Raw genomic sequence first — 25,250 nt, 5'->3', positions numbered from 1 at the left:
GATGTCAGGGTATTCCACAGTGTCCCGGAGCAGAGCCTATACTAGCGCTTTGCCAGGGACTCCGCTCTGGGGAAGACCCTGACAACACTGTCCATATATGGACAGCGATGGCAGGGGATTCCACAGAGTCCCGGAGCAGAGCAGATACTAGCGCTCTGCCCGGGACTCTGCTCTGGGGAAGACCCTGACTACTCCAGTCATCCATGTCAACAACTCTATCTGCTGCTCTCAAGAGGTTTGTCACAATTCGGTCCCCCTGGAGCGGATTTAACCTCCGAAGCCGTAGAGTGTGCGGCCCTGGCGTTTGAGTGCGTACACCACGTCCATAGCGGTGACAGTCTTCCTCTTAGCGTGCTCGGTGTAGGTGACGGCGTCACGGATAACGTTCTCCAGGAAAACTTTCAGGATGCCGCGAGTCTCTTCATAGATGAGACCGGAGATGCGTTTGATGCCTCCCCTACGAGCTAGACGGCAGATTGCAGGCTTGGTGATGCCCTGGATGTTATCACGGAGCACCTTCCTGTGCCGCTTAGCACCGCCCTTTCCGAGTCCTTTTCTCCTTTACCACGACCAGACATCCTGTAAGCTGGAGCTAAAGAGAACTATTGTACCGACAACCGCGGGGTGCGTCTTTATATAGACCTTGCGTGGACCAGAGAGAGAACTGTTATTCATGTCACTACCAGGGCGTTTCTCTCAGCAAATTCACATTACCAATCCCTCCCGCTGATTGGCTTAGCGATCGGGCGGGGTTTCAGAAGTTTGGGGGTCGGAGCACTGCCATCACTATCACCTGTCAGAATTTATTTGAACGTTCAGTTACCCTGTAATCCAGGTGAAGAAGACTCTGGTGTCTTGAGTCTATGTCGTGTAATTGTAATACAGGTGAAGCAGACTGCAGTGTGTTGTCTGTCAAGTTATTGTAGTACAGGCGGAGCAGACTATGGTGTTTTGTATGTGTAATGGCAGGAAGGAGGTGAAGGGAACAAGTGAGCCCTAATCTACCCACCGTACTGTCCCTGCCTACTTGCAACGACCCGCCCTAGGCGACGGGGTACAACTTGGCGGCGGTCCCTACGCTGTCTAAGTGCAAGGGAGTACAAACAGGGAACACGCAAGGGAAGGGGCAATAGCCCACGGAACGCCGCGAGGAAACGGAGCGGTGAATGAGTCAGTCAGGATCAGGATGTAGTGGAGTATACCAACGAGAGCACGGAGCAGGAAGCAAGCCAGGGGCAAAGCGAAGCAGGATAAGCGGAACTGAAGCAAGGCAGAAGCACGGCAGAAGAAGGCTGGAGCAAGGCAGCAGTGGGGCCAGGAATCCAAGAAGAATAACAAGCACTGAGGAAGAGAACACGGCAGGTATAAATGGACAGGGGGCGGAGCTAACTCCGACTGACCAGGCCGCGATAGGCTCTCCCACTCCTGAGCCTGCCACCCTGGTTGGTGAGAGCCGGTGTCAGTCTAAGAGGTCTGGCCTCAGGTGTCGACTGATTAATCCCGGGAGTATACACAGACGTAGTACCTGGCAGATCCTTTACAGTACTCCCCCTTTTATGAGGGGCCACCGGACCCTTAATAAGAGGACCCGGTTTAGTGGGGAAGAGAAGGTGGAACCTCCTGATCAATACCCCAGCGTGAACATCACGAGCAGGTACCCAAGTCCTCTCCTCCGGCCCGTATCCTCTCCAATGGACCAGGTACTGGAGGGAGCCCTGGATCATCCTACTGTCCATAATCTTGGCCACCTCGAATTCCACCCCCTCAGGGGTGAGAACGGGAACAGGAGGTTTCCTCGAGGGGGACCAGGATGGGGAGCAGCGTTTAAGGAGGGAGGCATGGAAGACGTCATGTATGCGAAAGGATGGGGGCAGCTCCAGACGGAAGGATACAGGGTTGAGGATTTCAATGATCTTATAAGGTCCAATACATCGGGGAGCAAACTTCCTGGACGGGACCTTAAGGCGCAAGTTCCTGGACGACAACCAGACCAGATCCCCGACGACAAACCGGGGGTTAGCAGAACGTCTACTATCAGCCTGAATCTTTTGTATGCTCTGGGACGCCTCTAGGTTCTTCTGAACCTGGGCCCAGACTGTGCACAGTTCCCGATGAACGTCCTCTACCTCAGGATTATTTGAACAACCAGGAGAAACGGAGGAGAACCTTGGGTTAAACCCGAAATTACAGAAAAACTGGGAGACCCCTGACGAGTTACTGACCCGGTTATTCAGGGAAAATTCGGCGAGGGGAAGGAATGAGACCCAATCAAATTGACAGTCAGAGATGAAACACCTTAAATATTGTTCCAGGGATTGGTTAGTCCTTTCTGTTTGGCCATTAGTTTCGGGATGGAAGGCGGAGGAGAAGGACAGATCAATCTCCAACTTTTTACAAAAAGTTCTCCAAAATAAGGAAACAAATTGTACCCCACTGTCAGAAACGATATTGACTGGGGCCCCATGGAGACGCAGAATGTGTTTAACAAACAAAGAAGCTAACGTCTTGGCGTTAGGTAGTTTCTTAAGGGGCACAAAGTGGCACATCTTGCTGAAGCGGTCTACTACCACCCACACCACCGACTTGCCCTGAGATGGAGGCAAATCGGTGATAAAATCCATGGCGATATGGGTCCAAGGTCTCTGGGGAATGGGCAAGGAACGTAGTAAGCCCGCAGGTCGGGACCTAGGGGTCTTGGACCTAGCACAAACCTCACAAGCGGCGACGTAAGCCCTAACGTCTTTAGGCAACCCAGGCCACCAATAGTTTCTGGTAATGAGGTGTTTGGTACCCAAGATGCCAGGATGACCAGATAGTGCGGAGTCATGGTTTTCCCTGAGTACCCTTAGCCGGTATTGCAGGGGGACAAACAGTTTGTCCCCAGGGAGGTTCCCGGGAGCTGAACCTTGATCAGCCGCGATGTCAGAAGCTAAATCAGAATCAGTGGCAGAAACAATTATACCAGGGGGTAAAATACAAGCAGGATCCTTCTCGGAAGGAGGATTGGCCATGAAACTACGTGACAGTGCATCAGCCTTAATATTTTTGGACCCAGCCCTATAGGTAACCAAGAAATTAAATCTGGTAAAGAATAGTGCCCAACGAGCTTGTCTAGGATTAAGCCTCCGGGCAGATTCTAGGAAAACCAGATTCTTGTGGTCAGTAAGGACCGTTACCTGGTGTCTGGCCCCCTCCAGGAAGTGACGCCACTCTTCAAAAGCCCATTTAATGGCTAAAAGTTCGCGGTTGCCAATATCATAGTTACTCTCCGTGGGCGAAAACTTCCTAGAGAAGTAAGCACAGGGGCGGAGATGGGTGAGGGAGCTGGTACCCTGGGACAAGACGGCCCCCACTCCCACCTCGGATGCGTCAACCTCCACAATAAATGGCTCCCTTTGGTTGGGCTGAACCAGCACGGGGGCCGAGATAAAGCACTTCTTGAGGGTCTCAAAAGCCTGGACGGCCTCAGGGGGCCAATGGAGGACATCAGCACCCTTGCTAGTAAGGTCCGTAAGAGGCTTAGCGACGACCAAGAAGTTGGCAATAAATCTCCTGTAATAGTTAGCGAACCCCAAAAAACACTGTAGCGCCTTCAGGGAGGCAGGTTGGACCCATTCCGCCACAGCCTGAACCTTGGCAGGGTCCATGCGGAATTCATGAGGAGTGAGGATTTGACCTAAAAATTGTATCTCCTGTACCCCAAACACACATTTTTCGGTCTTCGCAAACAGATTATTTTCCCGGAGGACCTGGAGGACCTTCCTGACATGCTCCACGTGGGAGGACCAGTCCTTGGAAAACACCAGTATGTCATCAAGGTACACTACAAGAAAATTACCCAGGTAATCTTTCAGAATTTCATTAATAAAATTCTGGAAGACGGCAGGGGCATTACACAACCCAAAGGGCATGACCAGGTATTCGAAATGACCTTCGGGTGTGTTGAACGCAGTTTTCCACTCATCCCCCTCTTTGATGCGGATAAGGTTATATGCCCCCCGTAGATCGAACTTAGAAAACCATTGGGCCCCCTGAACCTGATTAAAAAGATCAGGAATCAAAGGAAGGGGATACTGGTTCCTTACGGTGACCTTATTCAGGTTCCGATAATCAATGCACGGCCTAAGACCACCATCCTTCTTCCCCACGAAGAAGAAGCCAGCACCTACAGGAGAAGTCGAGGGGCGAATGAAACCCTTGGCCAGGCATTCTTGGATATACTCCCTCATAGCTTCACGTTCAGGACATGAAAGATTAAATATCCTACCCTTAGGAAGCTTGGCACCAGGCACTAAATCGATGGCGCAATCGTAATCTCTATGAGGGGGCAACACCTCGGAGGCCTCCTTAGAAAACACATCAGCGAAGTCCTGAACAAACTCAGGAAGCGTGTTTACCTCCTCCCGGGGAGAAATAGAGTTAACCGAAAGACATGACATCATGCATTCACTACCCCATTTGGTGAGATCCCCAGTATTCCAATCAAACGTGGGATTATGCAGCTGCAACCAGGGAAGACCTAATACCAGATCGGATGATAATCCCTGCATCACCAGTCCAGAGCACTGCTCCAAATGCATGGAGCCAACAAGGAGTTCAAAAACAGGAGTATGCTGAGTAAAATAACCATTAGCAAGAGGAGTGGAGTTGATACCCACTACCGGGATAGGATAAGGCAAATCAATAAAAGGCATTTTTAGAGACATAGCAAATTCCACAGACATGATATTAGCAGATGAGCCAGAATCCACGAAGGCACTGCCAGTGGCAGACCGGCCAGCAAACGAGACCTTAAAGGGAAGCAAAATTTTATTGCGTTTCATATTAACGGGAAATACCTGTGCGCCCAAGTGACCTCCCCGATGATCACTTAGGCGCGGAAGTTTTCCGGCTGTTTATTCTTGCGCCTGGGACAGGTGTTCAGTAGATGCTTGTCGTCCCCACAATAGAAGCAGAGACCATTCTTCCTGCGAAACTCTCTACGTTGTCGAGGGGACATGGAGGCCCCGAGTTGCATAGGTACCTCCGAGTCTTCCGTGGAAGAGCGAGGAGACGGGACCTCGGGGGGAATCGCAGGGAAGTCAGAGGGGAAAACATTGAAACGTTCAAGCTGACGTTCCCTGAGACGTCGGTCAAGTCGTACTGCTAGGGCCATAACCTGGTCTAGGGAGTCAGAAGAGGGGTAGCTAACCAGCAGATCCTTCAGGGCGTCAGATAATCCTAACCTAAACTGGCACCTTAGGGCCGGGTCGTTCCACCGAGAAGCTACGCACCACTTTCTAAAATCAGAACAGTATTCCTCAACAGGTCTCCTACCCTGACGTAAGGTCACCTGCTGACTCTTGGCTAAGGCAGTCCTGTCAGTCTCATCGTAAATGAGTCCGAGGGCAGAGAAAAAACGATCAACAGAGGAAAGTTCAGGGGCGTCAGGAGCCAAGGAGAAGGCCCACTCTTGGGGCCCTTCCTAGAGTCGGGATATAATGATACCCACCCGCTGGTTCTCGGAACCTGAGGAGTGAGGTTTTAGGCGGAAATAAAGTCTACAACTCTCCCGGAAGGAGAGAAAAGTCTTACGGTCCCCTGAGAACCGGTCAGGTAACTTGAGGTCGGGTTCTAGAGGTGAGGTGAGGGGTACTACTAAGGCAGCGTCACCCTGGTTGACCCTCTGAGCCAGGGCCTGGACCTGTAGGGAGAGGCCCTGCATCTGCTGGGTCAGGGTCTCAAGGGGGTCCATGATAGCGTCAGCGTAGGAGAAATGGTAGACTAGGTATGGGCTTGTTATTATGTAATGGCAGGAAGGAGGTGAAGGGAACAAGTGAGCCCTAATCTACCCACCGCCCTGTCCCTGCCTACTTGCAACGACCCGCCCTAGGCGACGGGGTACAACTTGGCGGCGGTCCCTACGCTGTCTAAGTGCAAGGGAGTACAAACAGGGAACACGCAAGGGAAGGGGCAGTAGCCCACGGAACGCCGCGAGGAAACGGAGCGGTGAATGAGTCAGTCAGGATCAGGATGTAGTGGAGTATACCAACGAGAGCACGGAGCAGGAAGCAAGCCAGGGGCAAAGCGAAGCAGGATAAGCGGAACTGAAGCAAGGCAGAAGCACGGCAGAAGCAGGCTGGAGCAAGGCAGCAGTGGGGCCAGGAATCCAAGAAGAATAACAAGCACTGAGGAAGAGAACACGGCAGGTATAAATGGACAGGGGGCGGAGCTAACTCCGACTGACCAGGCCGCGATAGGCTCTCCCACTCCTGAGCCTGCCACCCTGGTTGGTGGGAGCCGGTGTCAGTCTAAGAGGTCTGGCCTCAGGTGTCGACTGATTAATCCCGGGAGTATACACAGACGTAGTACCTGGCAGATCCTTTACAGTATGTCTTGTTATTGTTACACATGATTAGCATACTGTGGTGTCTCATCTGTGCTGGTTTATTGTAGAAGAGTAGCAGCAGACTCTAGTGTCTCGTCTAGTAATTGTAATACAAGTGGAACAGCCACCAGTTCAGGGGTCTCAAACTCGGCCGGGTAAGTGGGCCACATATAGAAAAAATTAGAAGTTGACGGGCTGCATTTCAGCAATTAAGTTTTTCTAAATGCAGTCCGGTGGCTCAGTTGGCAGCGTTTGGCAGACACACAAATGTCATGATTGGGCAGCCCCTCTTAAGATAGAGCCCTCTGTAGATGCTGCCACAGTGCCCTCTGTAGATGCTGCCACAGTGCCCAAGGTAGATGCTGCCACAGTGCCCTCTGTAAATACTGCCAGTGCCCTCTGTAGATGCTGCCACAGTGCCCTCTGTAGATAATGCCACACACCCCTAGATAATGCCACAGTGCCCTCTGTAGATGCTGCCACAGAGCCCTCTCTAGATACTGCCACAGAGCCCTCTGTATATGCTGCCACAGTGCCCTCTTTAGATGCTGCCACAGTGCCCTCTTTAGATGCTGCCAAAGCGCCCCCTGTAGATGCTGCCACTGTGACATCACTGTCCATATAGGGCACTGAGTCCCGGAGCAGAGCCTATACTAGCGCTCTGCCCGGGACTCCGGCTCTAGGGAAGCCCCAGACATTGCATGTCTATATATGGACAGCGATGTCAGGGGATTCCACAGAATCCTGGCGCCTATACTAGCGCTCTGCCCGGGACTCCGCTCTGGGGAAGACCCTGACAACACTGTGGAATCCATGACATCACTCTCCATATATGGACAGTGTTGTCACGGTCTTCCCAAAGCGGAGTCCCGGGCAGAGCGCTAGTATTGGCTCTGCTCAGGGACTCTGTGGAATTTCGTGACATCGCTGTCCATATATGGACAGTGTTGTCAAAGTCTTCCCCAGAGCGGAGTCCCGACCAGAGCGCTAGTATCTGCTCTGCTCCGGGACTCTGTGGAATTCTGTGACATCGCTGTCTATATATAGACAGAGTCCCTGAGCAGAGCCGATACTAGCGCTCTGCTCGGGACTCCGCTCTGGGGAAGACTGTGACAACACTGTCCATATATGGACAGTGATTTCAGGGAATTCCACAGAGTCCCGGAGCAGAGCCTGTATTAGCGGCTCTGTGTCCCGCGGGCCGAGTGCTTGAGATCCCTGCTCTAGTTCTAGTCTATTCCGACTCATTGTAGTAAAAGAGGAGCACTCTGGTGTCTTGTTTGTGCTGGGTAATTAGAATGACCAGGCACAGGAAAGACACCAGCAGCTGCTCCTTTAGTAATTAAATACAGGTGGAGCAGTCGCTGGTGTCTTTCCTGTGCTGGGTTATTGTAATACAGGTGGAGCAGATTCTAGCGTACTGTATGTGCTGGGACTTGGGTTCTTGTAATACAGGTGGAGCGTACTCTAATGTCTTGTCTGTTACAGTACACTAGAATCTGTTCCATCTGTATTACATCAAGCAGGTGAAGCAGACACAGATGTTTTTTTAAAATTATTATTTGCTGGTTTAGCGGCTCTGTGTCCCGCGGGCCAAGTGCTTGAGACCCCTGCCCTAGTTCGTCTTTTCCGGCTCATTGTAGTAAAAGAGGAGTATTCTAGTGTCCTGTCTGTGCTGGGTTATTGTAATACAGGTGGAGCAGATTCTAGCGTACTGTATGTGCTGGGACTTGGTTTCTTGTAATACAGGTGGAGCGTAGTCTAATGTCTTGTCTGTCACTAGAATCTGTTCCATCTGTATTACATCAATACATATGTGCTGGGTTTTATGAATACAGGTGAAGTAGACTCTGGTGTCTATTCTGTGCCGGGTTATTGTATTACAGGTGAAGCAAATTATAGTTGCTCGTCTTTTCCGGATTATTATAATACAGGTGGAGCAGATTATAGCTTCTTGTCTGTGCCAGGTTATTGTAATACAGGAGGAGCACTCTGTGGTGTCCTGTCTGTGCCGGGTTATTGTAATACAGGAGGAGCACTCTGTGGTGTCCTGTCTGTGCTGGTTAGGCAGGTGAAGCAGACACATGATTTTTTTTTTCTTTTCTTTGCTGGGTTACGGGGTTATTGTAATAAAGATGGATCAGGGTCTGGCCTGTGTCAGGTTATTTTAGTAAAGGAGGAGCAGACTTGTGTCTTTTCTGTGCTGGGAAATTGTAATACAGGTGGAGCAGACGCTGGTGTCCTGCCTGTGACAAGTTATTGTAATATAGCTAAAGCAAACTCTGGTGTTTCCTCTGTGCTGGGTTATTGTAATACAGGTGGAGCAGTTTCTGGTGTCTCCTCTGTGCCAAGTTACAGTAAGACAGGCGGAAGACACTCCGACATCTTGTCTGTGCCGGGTTACCCTTCTGGGCTTTCTGCAGCTCCAGGTCGCTCCCGCATCGGACAATCAGCTTCCCGCACGTTAGACATTGTAGTAAAGAACCCTGTGATAGTGACAAGTGCCGGGAATACAGGGAACGAGCTCCCGCAAACTCATTTATCTTGTCCGATCACAGCGATGTGCAGATCGGCAGAACTATGGCAGAGATCCCGTGGCCTCCACCCGGCTCCTTCCCAGCATCTCTGCCAGTGAAGGCTAGAAATGAGTAGGGGGAATGTCAGGGAGGGGGAAGTCACGGCCGCTTCTAGTCGGTAAAGGGCTTTTATCCCGGGCAGGGAAGCACAAGGGGAGAGCGGAGCTTCTCTCCTGTCAGATGAGGAAAGGGAGGACATGTGATCAGTGTCAGCCAATAGACGCTCAGGACAATCGCAGCCAATCACCGAGCAGCCGCTGTACATATAAGAGGCCCCAGCTCCGTCCTCAGTGTTTCCCTCGCAGGATTATTGTTTTAGTATAGTCCCGTGTTATACGATGGCAGAGACCGCACCAGCCGCCGCTGTCCCTCCCACCGAGCCGGCCGCCAAATCCAAGAAGCAGCCGAAAAAACCTGCAGCAGGGGGCGCCAAGAAAAACAAAAAACCTTGCAGACACTGAAGCGCCTAGGGAGAGTGTCAGGGACTGCAAGGGGTTAAGAAAGGATGGAACGGTTTAAAATAATGCCCAGGACCAGGATTGGTTAACAAGGAGTAAGAGGGGCGTGGTTAAGAAGATATAAGGCAGGGGTTTGGAGCAGAAACCCCTCTTACCTTCAAGCTGCAGTGGAAGAAACACCTTTGCTGCTGCTGTGGAGATTCAGAGCGTGTTCTTTCAAGAAGATGGCAGAAGAACTGTTGCGGAAGGTGGCACAGCGGGTAGCGTCGGAGGGACCTGCCTGGCTGGAATCCCTGTTGGAGGAAGGAGAGAAGCGAGGTTCAGAGCGCGGCACGGAGCATTCGGGAGCGGCTACTCGAGGTAGGCCGCAGCGCGTTACACGCCCTCCGGTTCGACTGAGCCCTAGCCCCGTTGCTATGAGGGGTGCTGTGACTGCTGCACAGTCATGCGGTGGTCCCAGCAGGTCCCCTAGGCCTATGTCGACGGGTGCTTCGTCGGTCAACATAGTGCCCCCCTCCCCCCGCCCACTCGTCGCGGTGGCGTCCTTCCCCATGGCGGTAAGAGGGCGGCTGTTAAACCGGCACGGGCTCGGTACAACCCGCCTCGAGCAGCTGATGCGGGCGCGGTGGCAGCGGTCGATTTTCGTGACAGTGTGGTGAATATGGCGGACACAGGTGATTGGTCCGACATGGTTGCTTACCATGCGGCATGTTCACAGGAGCTGGGACTTGCTTCTGGTGCCTGTGTGCAGCCGGGGTCGGCGCCATCTTTCCCCGTGCTGTTCTCTGCGCAGCCAGAATTGGCGGCGGGGAGAACAGGGGCGGGACGTCCTGGCAGGCGCAGTGCGGCCAGGAAACAAGATGGCGGCTCACATAAAAAGAAGATGGCGGCGGGTTCGGGGAAGCGGGCGGTGAGCAAACAGCCCAGCCAGGGGGCGGGGGCTTCTGCGGTGCCTGTCGCTTCTCCACCCCGGTCCCCCCCGGGCCCCTGTCAGCATGGGTTAAGGCCAGGGGGGGAGTGTGCTAGGAAAGATGGGGTCGAGGGTGTTTTGGACTCGATTTGCCCTTCTCCTGCCTTGTCATCTTTTTCTCCTGCAGGTCCAAGAAGGGAGCGTTCCAGGCGAGGGAGGAAACGCCGGGCTGGAGGACATCGCCGGCACGGCCATCATAGACGTCGCAGATCGGGTGACGTGAAGAGGCGTGGTCGGCGGTATTCCTCGTCTTCCAGCGATGGATTCTCCTCCTCGTCGGCGACGACGTCTGCATCGTCAGGATCGTGGAGGAGGTCGTCGCGGAGATCATCACGGCCGCAGAGACGCAGTCGACGCCGGGAGGTGCAGCGCTTGTCGGTGGATCAGGAGCAGCTGTCCCAGGTTGTCCCTCCCGCCGGGCCGGTGGAGGAGGTGCAGGCCGTGGTTCCAGTGCCGCGGCAAGTGGCTGAAGGACCCTCTGGAGTCGGTGGGACCTCTGGGAGCGGTGAGTCGGCCTGCGGTGACGCATGGCTTAATAAATCTATTGCATCGGGTGCGGATTTGATTTCTGTTTTAAAAGCCGTGGTGGCTGGGTTAAAAGTGAATGAGGGAACGTTGTGTCCCTCGGTGCCACCAGAGGGAGCTATGCCCCCGTCTGAGAAAGAGAATGCTTTAGCTAGTTTGACGTTTAGAGATTCATTGTTTTGTGGAGTCGCTCCTCTCGGGACTCATTTGTCAGCTGAGATCAAGGACAAGATTTGGAGGAATGAATTTGTGGATATTTGGTCCTTGGTCTCGGTGGAGCAGGTGACTGTCGACAAGGAGCGGGGTTTTGAGAGAGGTTCAGATAGGAAAGCGAAAGTCGCGAAAACATTTGGCAACTGGGTACAGTGTTACGCTACACTGGCTCATGTTATTTGCCAACGCTATCCTGGGAAAGGGGCCGAGTTGTTTGTCTATTTTGACACAATTTTCAGTGCCCACAGGCTGCACGGTGGTGCGGCCTGGTGGCGATATGATGAAGAATTTCGGCGTCGTTTGGCTTTGTCGCCTGATATTAGTTGGGCGACGAAGGCAACGGACGTGTGGTTGCAGCTTATCTTAGCGCAAGGGAGCAGGCAACAATGCCCCTTTCCCAGTGCGGCCGCAGCTCCGGGCCCCGCCCCTGGAGTTGCGGCCGCTAGGCCCACGGGTGCCTGTTGGCTCTACAACGAGGGCCACTGTCGTTTCTTTGCCACGTGCAAATTCCGACATGAATGCTCCATCTGTGGGGGCGCTCATGCGGCGCTCCGGTGTTTCCGGAGAGGTAAGCAGCCGGTTAAGGCACCTCCTTCCGGCGCAGCGGAGAACGCCGGTGAACGTTCTCGAGATGGGCCCATGGTTAGAGCGGTACCACAGGAGGCGGGAAGCAGAGGTGCTCACTAGCGGGTTTTCGTTTGGTTTTGAGATTCCTTTTGAATATTCTGCGACATTGTCATTGGCTGACAATTTGAAGTCGATCAATGAGAATGTGGGCATTGCGCGGCTAAAATTGGCGAAAGAAGTGGAATTAGGGAGAATGGCAGGTCCATTCAGCGAGCCACCGTATACGAATCTGCGAGTTTCCCCCCTTGGTTTAGTTCCAAAGAAGGAACGAGGAAAGTTTAGGCTGATTCATCACCTTTCCTTTCCTCGCGGTGGTTCTGTTAACGACGGTATTTCTAGGGCGGAGGCGGCGGTTTCGTATACGTCTTTCGATGTTGCAGTAAGGCTGGTACAGGCGGCTGGACAGGGGGCGTTGTTAGCTAAATCTGATATTGAAGCGGCCTTTCGTTTGCTGCCGGTTCATCCGGAGTGTTTTCACCTGCTGGGTTGTTGTTTAGATAAAGGGTTTTACGTGGATATGTGCCTTCCAATGGGTTGTTCAATATCATGCAGTTACTTTGAGATGTTTGCGTCATTTTTAGAATGGGTAGTTCGTTTGGAGTCTGGTTGTGACTCGGTCATTCATTATCTGGATGATTTTCTTTTTGTAGGCCCGGGGGGCTCTGGGTTGTGCAGCACGTTGCTGAGAGTGTTTCGACAGGTGATGTCGCGTTTCGGTGTGCCTATTTCCGAAGATAAGACGGAAGGTCCTTTAACTGTTTTGTCATTTTTGGGTATCGAAATAGATAGCGAGCGGATGATTTTTCGCTTGCCCGATGATAAATTGGCAAGGCTAGTGACGCAAGTTGACCAGGTCATGGGGTCGAAAAAAGTGACGTTAAAACAGTTACAGTCGTTAATGGGATTGCTGGTGTTTGCTTGTCGTATAATTCCAATGGGTCGTGTTTTCTCTAGGCGTTTGTCTTTAGCCACTAGAGGTATCTCGAAGCCAAATCATTTTATCCGGGTAACCTCTTGGATGAAGAAGGATTTGTTTGTCTGGCATTCGTTTTTGAGTTCGTTTAATGGGAGGTCGGTGTGTCAGGACGCTGAGTTGTCTAATGTAGACTTGGAATTGTTTACGGATGCACCCGGAAGTGATGGTTTTGGAGCAATTTTGGGCCGAAGTTGGTGTAGGTCCCCTTGGCCCTTGCATTGGAGTGATTTGGGAGTTTTACGTAATTTGACGCAATTGGAATTGTTTCCTATTATAGTTGCAATAGAGTTGTGGGGTAGCGTGATGGTGAATAAGAGGATTGTATTTTGGACAGACAACATGGCGGTGGTGCATGCGGTGAACGGGTTGTCGTCTAGTTCATTGCCGGTATTAGCTTTATTAAGACGGTTGGTTTTGAAGTGTCTGCGTTTGAATGTGTGGTTTCGTGCGAAACATGTTCCGGGAGTCCGTAATGTGATGGCTGATGCTTTGTCTCGTTCACAGATGTCCCGGTTTCGGGAATTGCACCCGGCAGCTTTGGCAGAAGGGGTGTCCCCCCCCCTTCACTTATGGGCCCTGGTCGAGGACAACTTATGAGGCTGTTGAGGGGTTCGGTGGTACCGGCGACTTGGAAGAGTCATTGCAGAGCGTGGGATCGGTGGTTGGAGATTGCGGGGAGTAACTTCCCATCACAGGATGGGTGTCACCTGGACGTCACGTTAGCAAGTTTGGTACAAATACGTCAGGAAGGGGGTAGTGCAGCCACGGCGAGCAAGTTTTTAGCAGGGGTGGCCTTTATGTTAAAATTGTGGGGATGCAGAGATGTTACAAAAGAATTTGTAGTTCGGCAGTCTTTAAAAGGGTGGAAAAAAGAGGCATGTTCCAGGGACACGAGGCGGCCAGTATCTTTTTCGCTTTTGGGTCGGCTTCTAGCCGTTTTATGTTTTGTGTGTCGGGATGAATATGAAGTGTCCTTGTTCGGCGCGGCGTTTTCTTTGGCTTTCTTTGCCGCATTACGGGTTAGTGAGCTGGTTCCGCACAGCGTGGGGGCAAGCGGTGGTCTTCTCGGATCGGATGTAGTGACGTTGGGAGATTCTCTCAGGGTCTGTGTGCGGAGGTCAAAGACTGACATGGTAGGGAGGGGGGCTTGGCTGTCGATTGGGAGGATTGGGGGGCAGTATTGCCCGGTAAAATGGGTCCAGGAATTCGTGTTGGTCCGAGTGCCCGGGGCTCAATTCTTGATCCATCAGGATGGATCCGCAATGTCGCGTTTTCAATTTGAGGCGATTTTTAAGGCCGGTCTGAGGTACCTGGGTTTGCCACCGGGCGAGTTTGGTACACATTCGTTTAGGATAGGGGCGGCAACTGAGGCGGATGCCTTGGGCTTGGATTCGGCGGCTATCATGAGTCTGGGTAGATGGCGGTCTAATAGCTATAAGTCATATGTGCGACCGGATTTAGTTTTAAAGAGTGTGTAAGCTGGAAATTTTTATAGTAAAAATGTCGCCCCCTTCACCCCCCCTCCCCCTCCCCCCCCGACCCCTGTTTTCCTTCCTTGTTTTATATGGAGTGTTATGTTAATCCTGCCTGTATCTTCATTTGACCGGAATGTAGCTTAATTTCTTTGTTAGGGTCGCGGCGCCCCCAAGTGTGGATCTTGGGGCATTCGTACGTGCATTGGGCAGCGGTTCGAGCGGGACGGAGGCCGTTAGGTCCGAATTTGGGCCTCTCACAGGCCGACGTCCATTGGAGAGGTGTCCGGGGATTAAGGTGGGTGCAGTTACTGCCAGAAGTAGTGGCAGTTACAAGGCACACGTACGGACCTGTTGTCCTGATAATACATGCTGGTGGAAATGATATCGGCGAAGTAAAAATGGCCGAGTTATTGTCATTTATACGGACGGATTTGGCGCGTTTTCAGGACCTGTTCGCCCGTTGCGTGGTAGTTTGGTCTGAGATAGTGGCGCGCACGGTGTGGCGAGGAGCGAGGAACATGGCAGCGTTGGAGAGAGTGCGCAAGCTAATTAATGTGCGGGTGTCGCGGTTCATTCGCTCTATAGGGGGGATCGGGTTGCGACACCAGTCCCTGGAGGGGGATAATGCAGATTTGCTGGCGCCGGATGGAGTGCATCTGAATGATATCGGGCTCGATATCTTTTTATTGGACCTCTTGGATGGTGCCGAGAGAGGGTTGGCGTTGCTTGGTGGGGGTGGTCGGGGGACTGAGTAGGTTTCTCAGTTCCCCTTCTTGGCGGAAAGTACGGCAGATGAAGACGGAGGTAGCACCCTACATGCCTGATGGAGACAGGGAGCATCGGCATTTCAGGAGGAGAGAGAAATAAATATATATATATGTCTTCATGCCGATGTTTGTAAATAAGAATAAAGCTGTGGCCACTTCCACATTTCCATAAAGAAGGTGTTGGTGTGTTGATTCAAAGAAGGATGGTTAAGGTCCTGGGCAGGTAAAGTGGATAATGGGTCCTTGCAGTCTTGCAGACACTGAAGCGCCTAGGGAGAGTGTCAGGGACTGCAAGGGGTTAAGAAAGGATGGAACGGTTTAAAATAATGCCCAGGACCAGGATTGGTTAACAAGGAGTAAGAGGGGCGTGGTTAAGAAGATATAAGGCAGGGGTTTGGAGCAGAAACCCCTCTTACCTTCAAGCTGCAGTGGAAGAAACACCCGCCCTCCCTCCCCTGGTGGTTTTGGTTTTGTTTTTGTTTTTGTTTTTGAAAGATTTTTCTACGGTGATATTCTTGTTCTGGCGTTTTTCTGTTTTTTTCGTAGATGTCACAGCTGGCGGAAAGTACGGCAGATGAAGACGGAGGTAGCACCCTACATGCCTGATGGAGACAGGGAGCATCGGCATTTCAGGAGGAGAGAGAAATAAATATATATATATGTCTTCATGCCGATGTTTGTAAATAAGAATAAAGCTGTGGCCACTTCCACATTTCCATAAAGAAGGTGTTGGTGTGTTGATTCAAAGTCCTCCGGTCCCAGCGTGTCCGAGCTCATCGTGAAAGCCGTGTCCGCCTCCAAAGAGCGCAGTGGGATGTCTCTGGCCGCCCTGAAGAAGGCTCTGGCTGCTGGAGGATACGATGTAGACAAGGACAACAGCCGCCTGAAGATGGCGCTCAAGACTCTGGTGACCAAGGAAACCCTGCTCCAGGTGAAAGGCAGCGGCGCCTCCGGCTCCTTCAAGCTGAACAAGAAGCAGCTGGAGACTAAGGACAAGGCGGTCAAGAAGAAGCCGTTGGCAGCTGCCAAATCCCCGAAGAAGACACCGGCCAAGAGCCTGACAAAGGCCAAGAGGCCTGCCGCTGCCAAAAAGGTGGCGAAGAGCCCCAAGAAGCCGAAACCTGCCCCCAAGAAAATAACAAAGAGCCCAGCAAAGAAGGCGGCCACGCCCAAAGCTGCCAAGAGTCCGGCTAAGAAAGCTGCCAAGAGTCCGGCAAAGAAAGCACCCAAAGCTGCCAAGAGTCCGGCTAAGAAAGCGTCTAAATCCAGGAAGACCGTGGCGAAGAAATAACCGAGAGCCGCCCGTTTCTTGTCCCACAGAGGCTCTTTTCAGAGCCACCACCTTCTCCCCGGCAGAGCTGTATGATCACTGGCCGCTATTTCCTCCGGTACAGACAGCAGCGCGATCCTGAGATAAAGGAGGCGCTATCATCGCGTGTGCACGGAGGAGCTTCATGTCCCTGTTACTCTATGACAAGTGTCATTTCTGGTCATCGCGCTGGACGCCATAGCTGCTGTATCCGGACCTCCATAGTGTCCGTCCCGTCACTATGGTGTAACATCCAGGCAGAGTTTATCAGGTCACAGTCCACCAGGTGTAATGTGGAAATAAGGACCGGGGCAGCAATAGACTTGTAGCTTACAGCACAGGATCCACGTGAAGGAGGCCGATGGTTTACACTCTCTCCGGTGTAAATAGAGCACAATGTCCCCTGCTCCTCATTGCCCGTGGTGGATGGTGACCCTTATATGCTGCCTCTGGATGCAGGGCACAGTGTCCTGTGTAAGGATGGGGTGGGGGATTGTCCCTTTTATGTAATCTATAAAAACCACTGCAGCGGCAGATGATGGGGAAGTAGTCTCTTATATAACGCTGTGTATGTGATCTGCGGACATGGAAATACAGTGAGCTGTTACTGATGATAACTATTTGGCAGTGAGCTGGAGAAATGATCTCATTAACGCCCCCTGCTGTAAAAGCTGCGTGTGGACGACATGTAAACCGGTATTCGCCTCTTCGGAATGGTGATTGGTCGCGAATATCACATTTGCTTTGTCGGTCGCATATTTTTTTTTATGAAGAAGCCAATAGAATGTAGGGGTGTGCCTTTCATGGACCAATCAGGACACGCTTAAGTGTATAAATACTCTGCTCTTTCCTCTCCTCGTATCAGTCTACAAGTGTGCACGTTGTTGTAGAGCTATGGCCAGAACAAAGCAGACTGCGCGTAAATCCACCGGCGGGAAAGCGCCCCGCAAGCAGCTGGCTACTAAAGCTGCACGGAAGAGCGCTCCCGCTACCGGCGGAGTAAAGAAGCCTCATCGTTACCGCCCGGGCACAGTCGCTCTCCGTGAAATCCGCCGCTACCAGAAGTCCACCAAACTTCTTATCCATAAGCTGCCCTTCCAGCGCCTGGTGCGAGAGATCGCTCAGGACTTCAAGACCGATCTGCGCTTCCAGAGCTCATCAGTCATGGCGCTGCAGGAGGCCAGCGAGGCTTATCTGGTTGGACTGTTTGAAGATACCAACCTGTGCGCCATCCACGCCAAGAGGGTCACCATCATGCCCAAAGACATTCAACTGGCCCGCAGGATCCATGGGGAGAGGGCTTAAGTCTGAACCCGGCACCGACTACAACACAAAGGCTCTTTTCAGAGCCACCAAATCCTCCCTCAAACGAGCTGAATCCCTTTCCTCCGTTATTCTACCGCGACTCTCCGCCGGGGCACTGGCTTCTCGGTGCTCTGCTATTAATATGTGGAGATGCTATGTTAACCCTTTCAGTGCTTAGTTAGCGCCATTTACACTATAACCAGTCCCCGTCTCTAGCACTCACGTTATCCGGCCCTTTCATAGGTCCTGTCATGTGTTATGCCGGATGTCTGCGCTATATTCATCACCTCCCTCTCCGGCTGTATCGTAGTGATAACCCGCCCCACTCCTCACTGATGACCGGACATCGCTCTTCCTATAATAACCTCCGCTGCTGCTGCGAGGAATGACGCCGTTATGTGCAGCTAATGATCCACCGCTGACCAGTGTATGCGGAGTCGTTGTTCCCTACTCCTTGTAAAGGCAATCCAGGCGCAGCGTGTAGGGTGGGGGCGCAGATATCCTCCGCCCGGTGTGAACACAAGCGCAGGGGAATTCTACTCTTATTCTGGGAGGTCATGATCATCGGGTATGGTCCTGGTCACCGTTGTAAATCAGAGATCTAAACCCATTAACACTGCCCGAGTCCTCACCTCCCTATTCATTCTATAAAACCGTTGTGGTGCTGGTGGCCTGAGGGGTGATCTGCGTGCACACAAATCCTGAACCTGACGGCAGATGAAGAGCGGCCGCCATACTAATCCAAGACGTCACGCTTGTTTCCCTTAACATCACTCTTTAGATTTGGGGCAGATAGAGATTACACAGCAGTCGTGCTATAAGCGGGAAAAGAGCGGCCGGTATTGTAAAATGAACGTGAAATTCAAAATCTGAGTTAAGCCAATCAAAGGGAGGGGGAGGGATTGGTAATGTGAATTTACTGAAAGAAACGCCCCAACGGAAGTGACATGAATAACAGTTCTCGCTCTGGTCCACCCAAGGTCTATATAAAGACGCACCCCGCGGTTGTCGGTACAATAGTTCTCTTTAGCTCCAGCTTACAGGATGTCTGGTCGTGGTAAAGGAGGAAAAGGACTCGGAAAGGGCGGTGCCAAGCGGCACAGGAAGGTGCTCCGTGATAACATCCAGGGCATCACCAAGCCTGCAATCCGCCGTCTAGCTCGCAGGGGAGGCGTCAAACGCATCTCCGGTCTCATCTATGAAGAGACTCGCGGCGTCCTGAAAGTTTTCCTGGAGAACATCATCCGTGACGCCGTCACCTACACTGAGCACGCTAAGAGGAAGACCGTCACCGCTATGGACGTGGTGTACGCGCTCAAACGCCAGGGCCGCACTCTCTACGGCTTCGGAGGTTAATTCCGCTCCTGTTCTGCCCCACCTTACACAACACAAAGGCTCTTCTCAGAGCCGCCACATCCTCTATAGATCAGCTATGATGTCTGCTGGTGACCGCTCGTTTATCATCTGAGCAGCGACCTTCTACTTCTATATACACGGGGGTAGGGGCTTCGGTATCATGTCGGTCTTCCAGTGAGATGCCGGATATGTGGACTGCAGTGTGTCCCCTAATAGCGTCCTAGAAGCAGCTTACTGAATTGGGTCTTAGACCAGGGAATGTTAATCTGAAGGGAAAGAGGATCACTCGCCAGCAAGTATAGCACTAAGGTACTCAGGCAGGAGGGGGCGTGGCTTGGACATGAAGGAGTAGAGATGTGTCTGCTCGGAGCTCCGGACCCACGCCACAGAAATCGCCCGTTAAGGGCATACTTACCGACCCCCGGCGCAGCATGACGAAGGGGAGAAGCCGTAGGAACCCGCCGGACACCTCGGGAACTCCCTCCATAGGCCGATACCTCCGGTCTGCACAGGACATCACTCCGCCGCGCTCCTCTTCTTTACCGCCTGTAGGCCGCACTCAGCCTCCGTCGTCGAGTGGAGCTGCCCCGCCTCCTCTCCACACAGAACGGGATCCGCCCGGCGGCAGCTGGTACCCTCCAGGAGGAGAGATGTCGTCCCAGGCAGGAGGTCAGTGTTCAGGGGGTGGCATCAGAGCGGCTTCCCCACTCCAGCCCACGGCCCTGCTCCCTATAATACTGCAGGCAGCCTCCGACCAGGGGACACCAGGGGAGCCATCATACGCGGCCGCGCAGCAGCAGTTCCCGCCGCCACAAACAGGTTCCCTAAGCCAGGACACGCCGGCCATCTTTAGGGGGACACTGGCCACGCCGACATACTCCAGGGAGCCGCAGCCAGCTTCTTTCCAGGGCCCCCCGTTATCTATGGAACGAACACTAGCAGAATTATGGGAGATGGTCAAAGTGCTCCCCACCAAAATCGACCTTGACCACCGTCTTGCCCGGTTGGAAGAAAAACACGATCAGGCCATTGGCGCAGTCACACAGGAGGTACGCGCATTGACCGCTCGGGTTGAAACTCTGGAGCAACAGCATTCCATATCTTCACTAGACATCTCGGTCTTATCACAGTCCCAGGCCACCCAAGCTACGCAAATGCGGGACTTCTCTTTACATTTGGATGATATAGAAAATAGAGGGAGACGGAACAACCTGAAATTAAGAGGCATACCAGAGTCGGTCCCCCCGGATGGACTTTACGATACGGTGTCACAAATTTGTAACAATCTCCTTAACCGACCGCGTGACATGGCCATCGAAATGGACAGAGTTCACAGACTAGCGGGCTCCCGGAACAGAGAAGGTAACCAACCCAGGGACGTGATTTGTAGATTACACTTCTACAAGCAAAAGGAAGAAATAGCCAGGAGAGCCTGGGAGAAAGGGTCTGTTCCATTTGAAGGCGCTGACATCACAATCCTGCCAGATGTATCGAGGTTGACGCTCTCCATGCGTAGACTGGTCCGACCCTTGCTGGAGGCGACAAAGGCTGCTGGCGCAACCTACAGATGGGGACATCCCTTTCATATTATTCTCCGCAGGTTGGGCCAATCATTTGCAGTCCGGTCCCCAGACGACCTAGAAGAAGCGTTCCGGTTTTTGGAGATCGCACCGGTACGGATACCAGATTGGACCGAACCCCCGGTAACGTCCACACTCAGAGGGGGCACGTTCCCAGAGTTCGTGCCCCGCTTCCCGCCTCGACATGGAGAGGAGCAATCTGTGATCCGTCCTCCAGAGCGACGACCTCAGCACGGAGACCGCAGAAACGGGCCCATGGATCCCGGCCACCAGGACGCCGTTCTCCACGAAGAGACTGATTACTCCCGTGTCTTTAAATATGGACAGATAACTGCTTTCCCTCGCTCTTTCTTTTTCTCTCCAGCAGGATTCTCATTGAGTGGTGACTGTTGGCGTTGAAAGGATTGCCTTAGAGATAGAGCTCAAATGGAGGGTCCGGGAAGCAGGTTTATTATGGTGGGGGAGGCTAATACTGCAGTTTAGTTTTGAGGAAGGGGTTGGGTCCATTTGATAGATGTTCGGGTGGGTTCGGAGCTTTGATACGCTTTGATACAATTTGTTGAATTTTTACTGTTAATTACTGTGTTTTTGTGACACTGTTCTTTCTGCACTTCTGTTCTTCCGCGTTCCCCATTAGGGTTCCGGGAGCTGCGCGGTGGCGGGAGACTTCCTCTGGGGAGGCGTAGCTCTCGTAGAGTACTGGAGGTTTTAGCACTCGAATCTTAGAGTGTTTATGTCTTTCGTTTTCTTATTTTTCTTCTTTTCCTCATCTTCCTTTCCTCCCTTCTCCCCCCCCCCTTCTGTCCATACATCCGTCTGCCATCATGTCTGACATAACTGTTATCTCTCTGAATGCACAGGGGCTGAATATTCCTGAGAAGAGGTCCTCCATTCTCCGTCTCCTATGGAAAAAGAAAGCACATGTGGCTTTCCTGCAGGAGACTCACTTTCGAGCTGACGGTATACAGAGGCTCACAGACTCCAACTACCCGGATGTGTACCACAGCACGTCTCATGACTCCAAGACCAAAGGGGTTTCAATCTTGATTTCCCGCACTCTACATTGGGAGCATGTGGAGACTTGCACGGATGGAGCAGGCCGGTACCTCTTCGTGAAGGGTAAGCTAGACGACACGATGTACACCCTGGCTACCTACTACCTCCCCAACACGGGTCAAGTGGCCTTCTTGGAGCGGGTCCTTGGGGCGCTGGATGGCTTTCTGGAAGGCACACTCTTACTGGGGGGGATTTGAATATCACACTTGACCCATTGTTAGACTCCTCAAGAGGCCATTCCGCCTTACCTCGAGCGGCGCACCGCCGGCTGCGTCGGCTATTGCACGAACAACAGTTAGTGGACACATGGCGGGTCTTACATCCAACATCCAGGGATTACACGTTTTTCTCTGCGCCCCATAACTCCTACTCCAGGCTCGACTACTTTTTCCTGCGCCACACGCACCTCCCGAGCCTCGTATCGGCATCCATTGACAGCATCACACTTTCTGACCATGCTCTTATTACTCTTACTCTATCACGTCCGTCCGCTCACCCCCGCTCGTGGCAGTGGCGACTAAATGAGACGCTTCTTCAGGACCAGATGGTGGCCATGGAGATTCGCAGGGACTTAGTGGAGTACTTTGCACTAAACGTCACACCAGGGGTAGATCCCTTTTGCATCTGGGAAGCCCACAAATGCGTGGTGCGCGGGGCTTTCATCCGGGTGGGTACTAAACTTAAAAAGGAACGAACGGCACTCTTGAGGGACCTATTGACCCGAATACACAGATTGGAGCAGTCACATAAGGCAACTCAGGATAGGGAGGTGGGGTCAGAATTGAGACAGCTGAGAGAACAGATGCGTTCAATATGTCTGGCCAAGGCGAAGGCCTCCATAGTTAAATGTAGACGTAATTTTTATGAATTTAGTAACAAAGCCGGAAGGACCTTGGCTAGAGCACTTAGGAAGACCCGTGCCCGTACATACGTCCCCTATGTTCAAGGTCCACAAAATCGCCGACTCCAGCTTCCACAAAGCATTTCAGAAGCCTTCCGTGCCTATTATCACGCTCTTTATAATCTTCCCAGTGCACCTCCTTCTGCGGACGGTGGCGGTCGCCTGGAAAAGATTGACCAATATCTCCGGTCATCAGGGATGAAGTGTATCCCTCCTGAGGCAATCACGGCTCTGGAGGCACCCATCTCCCCGGAAGAACTGGCATGGGCACTGAAGGACTCACCCACGGGGAAGGCACCAGGCCCGGATGGTTTACCCCTTCAATATTATAGGGCCTATGCGGACTTACTCTCACCCCACTTTCTCCAGGCATTCAATTCTATTACTGAGGGGGGGGGGGGGGTAATTCCCCGAGACACCTTGAGGGCCCACATTACGGTCATTCCAAAGGAAGGGAAGGACTCCTCTCTTTGCCAGAATTATCGTCCCATTTCACTACTTAATGTGGACTTGAAACTTTTTGCCAAGATTCTGGCACAGAGGCTGACTCCGCTCCTGCATAACGTGATTCATAGAGACCAGGTGGGCTTTATGCCATCACATGAGGCACGGGATAACACCACGCGAGCGATCAATTTAATGTAATAAGTGGCCATTTCTACCCCTCCCACTTGCTTTCTGTCAACGGATGCGGAAAAGGCGTTCGACAGAGTCAATTGGGACTTTATGCAGGCTACGCTGCGGCACGTGGGCTTAGGAACACACATGATAGAGTGGATTTCAGGTCTTTACTCTTCCCCGTCGGCACAGGTTAAGGTCAACGGATATCACTCCTCCTCCTTCACAATTACCAACGGCACAAGACAGGGCTGCCCTCTGTCCCCATTAATTTTCATACTATGTTTGGAGCCTTTCTTGTGCCATATTCGATCCAACCCAGACATATCGGGCATAACCCTGGGCGAACGGGTTCATAAGGTCGCGGCCTATGCAGACGACTTGCTCTTCTTCCTCACGTCCCCCCGGATTTCCCTGCCCAACCTCATGGCTGAATTAAATAGATATTCGCAACTGTCTAACTTCAAGGTTAATTATCAGAAGTCCGAAGCACTTAACATTTCGCTGCCGCAAAAATTGGTCGACGATTTGGCAGAGTCCTTCCCGTTCAAATGGGCAAGAGACTCCCTTAAATATCTGGGGGTGCAGCTTCCTGGGGACCTCTCTCGCCTCTATGCAGTGAACTTCCCTCCGCTGCTTCAACGGGTGAAACAAGAACTGGACACATGGACTTCTGGTACTTTCACCTGGTTTGGGAGGTGCGCAATTTTCAAAATGAATATCTTGCCAAGGATCCTGTACCTCTTCCAGGCTCTCACATCACACGCCCGTTCTTTCAATCTCTGTTGTCTCTCCTACACAAATTCATCTGGGCTGGGAAACCTGCTCGTATCGCCCGTTCCTTGCTCTTTCGTACAAAGTGGGAAGGGGGTGTGGGTCTTCCAGATTTTATATCCTACCACCACGCCTCCCACTTGGCACGAATCCTTGCCTGGTTCAGACATACGGAGATTAAGGAATGGGTGTCTATGGAACAGACATTCCTAACGGTCCCCTGCAGACCTTACCATGGTTAGGTAATCATACTCCCCTAGCCGCACGGACGCACCCGACGATCGGGCCCACCTTGGCAGTAGCGGCGCGAATATTCCCTAGGGCAGAGATTTCTCCGTCACCCTCCCCCGATCTTGGGTAACCCTGCCTTTCCTCCGGGGCAGGAAGGTGGTCCCTTCTGTTATGGCGGAGGGCGGGGAAGGGACGTGCGAGACATTTCATGCAGGAGGAAAATTGGATGTCGAGCACACTCATACAGTCCTTGACAGACCCTGTCCCCTTCTCTACATGGCAGGTCACCCAGCTACGACATTTCCTGGTGAGCTTACCCAATCCAGCGGAGTATGCGCGGGCTAGTTCTCCGTTTGAACTTTTATGCACAAGTACGGGCACAATGCGACATTCCCTGTCCACATTATACAGGCTTTTGGTCTCACCACCTAATCTGCACCCTCCTTCCTATCTGCTAAGCTGGGAACAGGATCTAGGGCTCACATTCACTCCTGAACAACGGGATCGCCTGTTTAATATGACACACAAGTCTTCCATGGCTAGCAGATATCAGGAGGCAGGGTATAAAATACTGTCTCGTTGGTATAGGGTGCCTTCCAGATTGCACGTTATGTTCCCAGCGGTCTCACCCCTGTGCTGGAGATGTGGGGACCAGGTGGGTACAATCTTTCAAATTTTTTGGGACTGCCCACTCTTGGCTGATTTTTGGTCCGAGGTGTGGCGCATTTCCTCTAAATTTACGGACTTCACCCTGCCAAGATCACCGGATCTTTTTCTGCTCCATCTGTGTGAGATGCCCTTGCCCATGTACAAACGCTCAGTCGTCCGCCACCTGGTGAACGCAGCGAGAGCATGTGTACCAGCATTGTGGAGACAGACATGTTCCCCGTCAGTTGGCATGTGGTGTCACAAGATCCAGGAGATCATGAGAATGGAGGACCTCACAGCATCAATGAAAGGGTCTCATTCCACCTTCCTCAAAACCTGGCGGGAATGGATCAGGTTTCAATCCTCCGAGGAATACAAGGTCATCATGGCTCAGGGTCCCCCACCCTAGGCTCAAGTATGTCAGACACTTGTCTATCCTTCCCTTCCTTTCCTTTTGTCTCTGTGCATTCCTGGTTTCCTTTCTCTATATTTCTGTTTTGCAATGGAACTTTATGCAT

General features: G+C 52.3%; 3 protein-coding genes and 1 pseudogene across 3 annotated transcripts; 3 read left to right on the top strand and 1 right to left on the bottom strand.

Moving 5' to 3' along the window:
- Positions 1-267: 267 nt before the first annotated feature.
- Positions 268-578, bottom strand: LOC142663798 (histone H4-like; annotated as a pseudogene).
- Positions 579-9,404: 8,826 nt separating this feature from the next.
- On the top strand, positions 9,405-16,245 carry LOC142662996 (uncharacterized). The gene is made up of 3 exons (XM_075841289.1): positions 9,405-9,761; positions 10,499-11,321; positions 15,717-16,245. Exons 1-3 carry the CDS (start codon positions 9,626-9,628, stop codon positions 16,243-16,245), a joined length of 1,488 nt encoding a protein of 495 aa, XP_075697404.1. The 5' UTR covers positions 9,405-9,625.
- Positions 16,246-17,157: 912 nt separating this feature from the next.
- LOC142662995 (histone H3-like) lies at positions 17,158-17,568 on the top strand. Its single transcript, XM_075841288.1, has one exon. It carries the CDS (start codon positions 17,158-17,160, stop codon positions 17,566-17,568), a length of 411 nt encoding a protein of 136 aa, XP_075697403.1.
- A 1,044-nt stretch (positions 17,569-18,612) lies between these two features.
- On the top strand, positions 18,613-18,924 carry LOC142663797 (histone H4-like). The gene has a single exon (XM_075842631.1). It carries the CDS (start codon positions 18,613-18,615, stop codon positions 18,922-18,924), a length of 312 nt encoding a protein of 103 aa, XP_075698746.1.
- The last annotated feature ends 6,326 nt before the right edge of the window (positions 18,925-25,250 follow it).

This window comes from Rhinoderma darwinii, chromosome 11, assembly GCF_050947455.1.
Source record: "Rhinoderma darwinii isolate aRhiDar2 chromosome 11, aRhiDar2.hap1, whole genome shotgun sequence".
NCBI classification, from domain to species: domain Eukaryota; kingdom Metazoa; phylum Chordata; class Amphibia; order Anura; family Rhinodermatidae; genus Rhinoderma; species Rhinoderma darwinii.
Note: the sequence above shows the minus strand (reverse complement) of the source record. Positions and strands in the feature narration are given on the sequence as shown.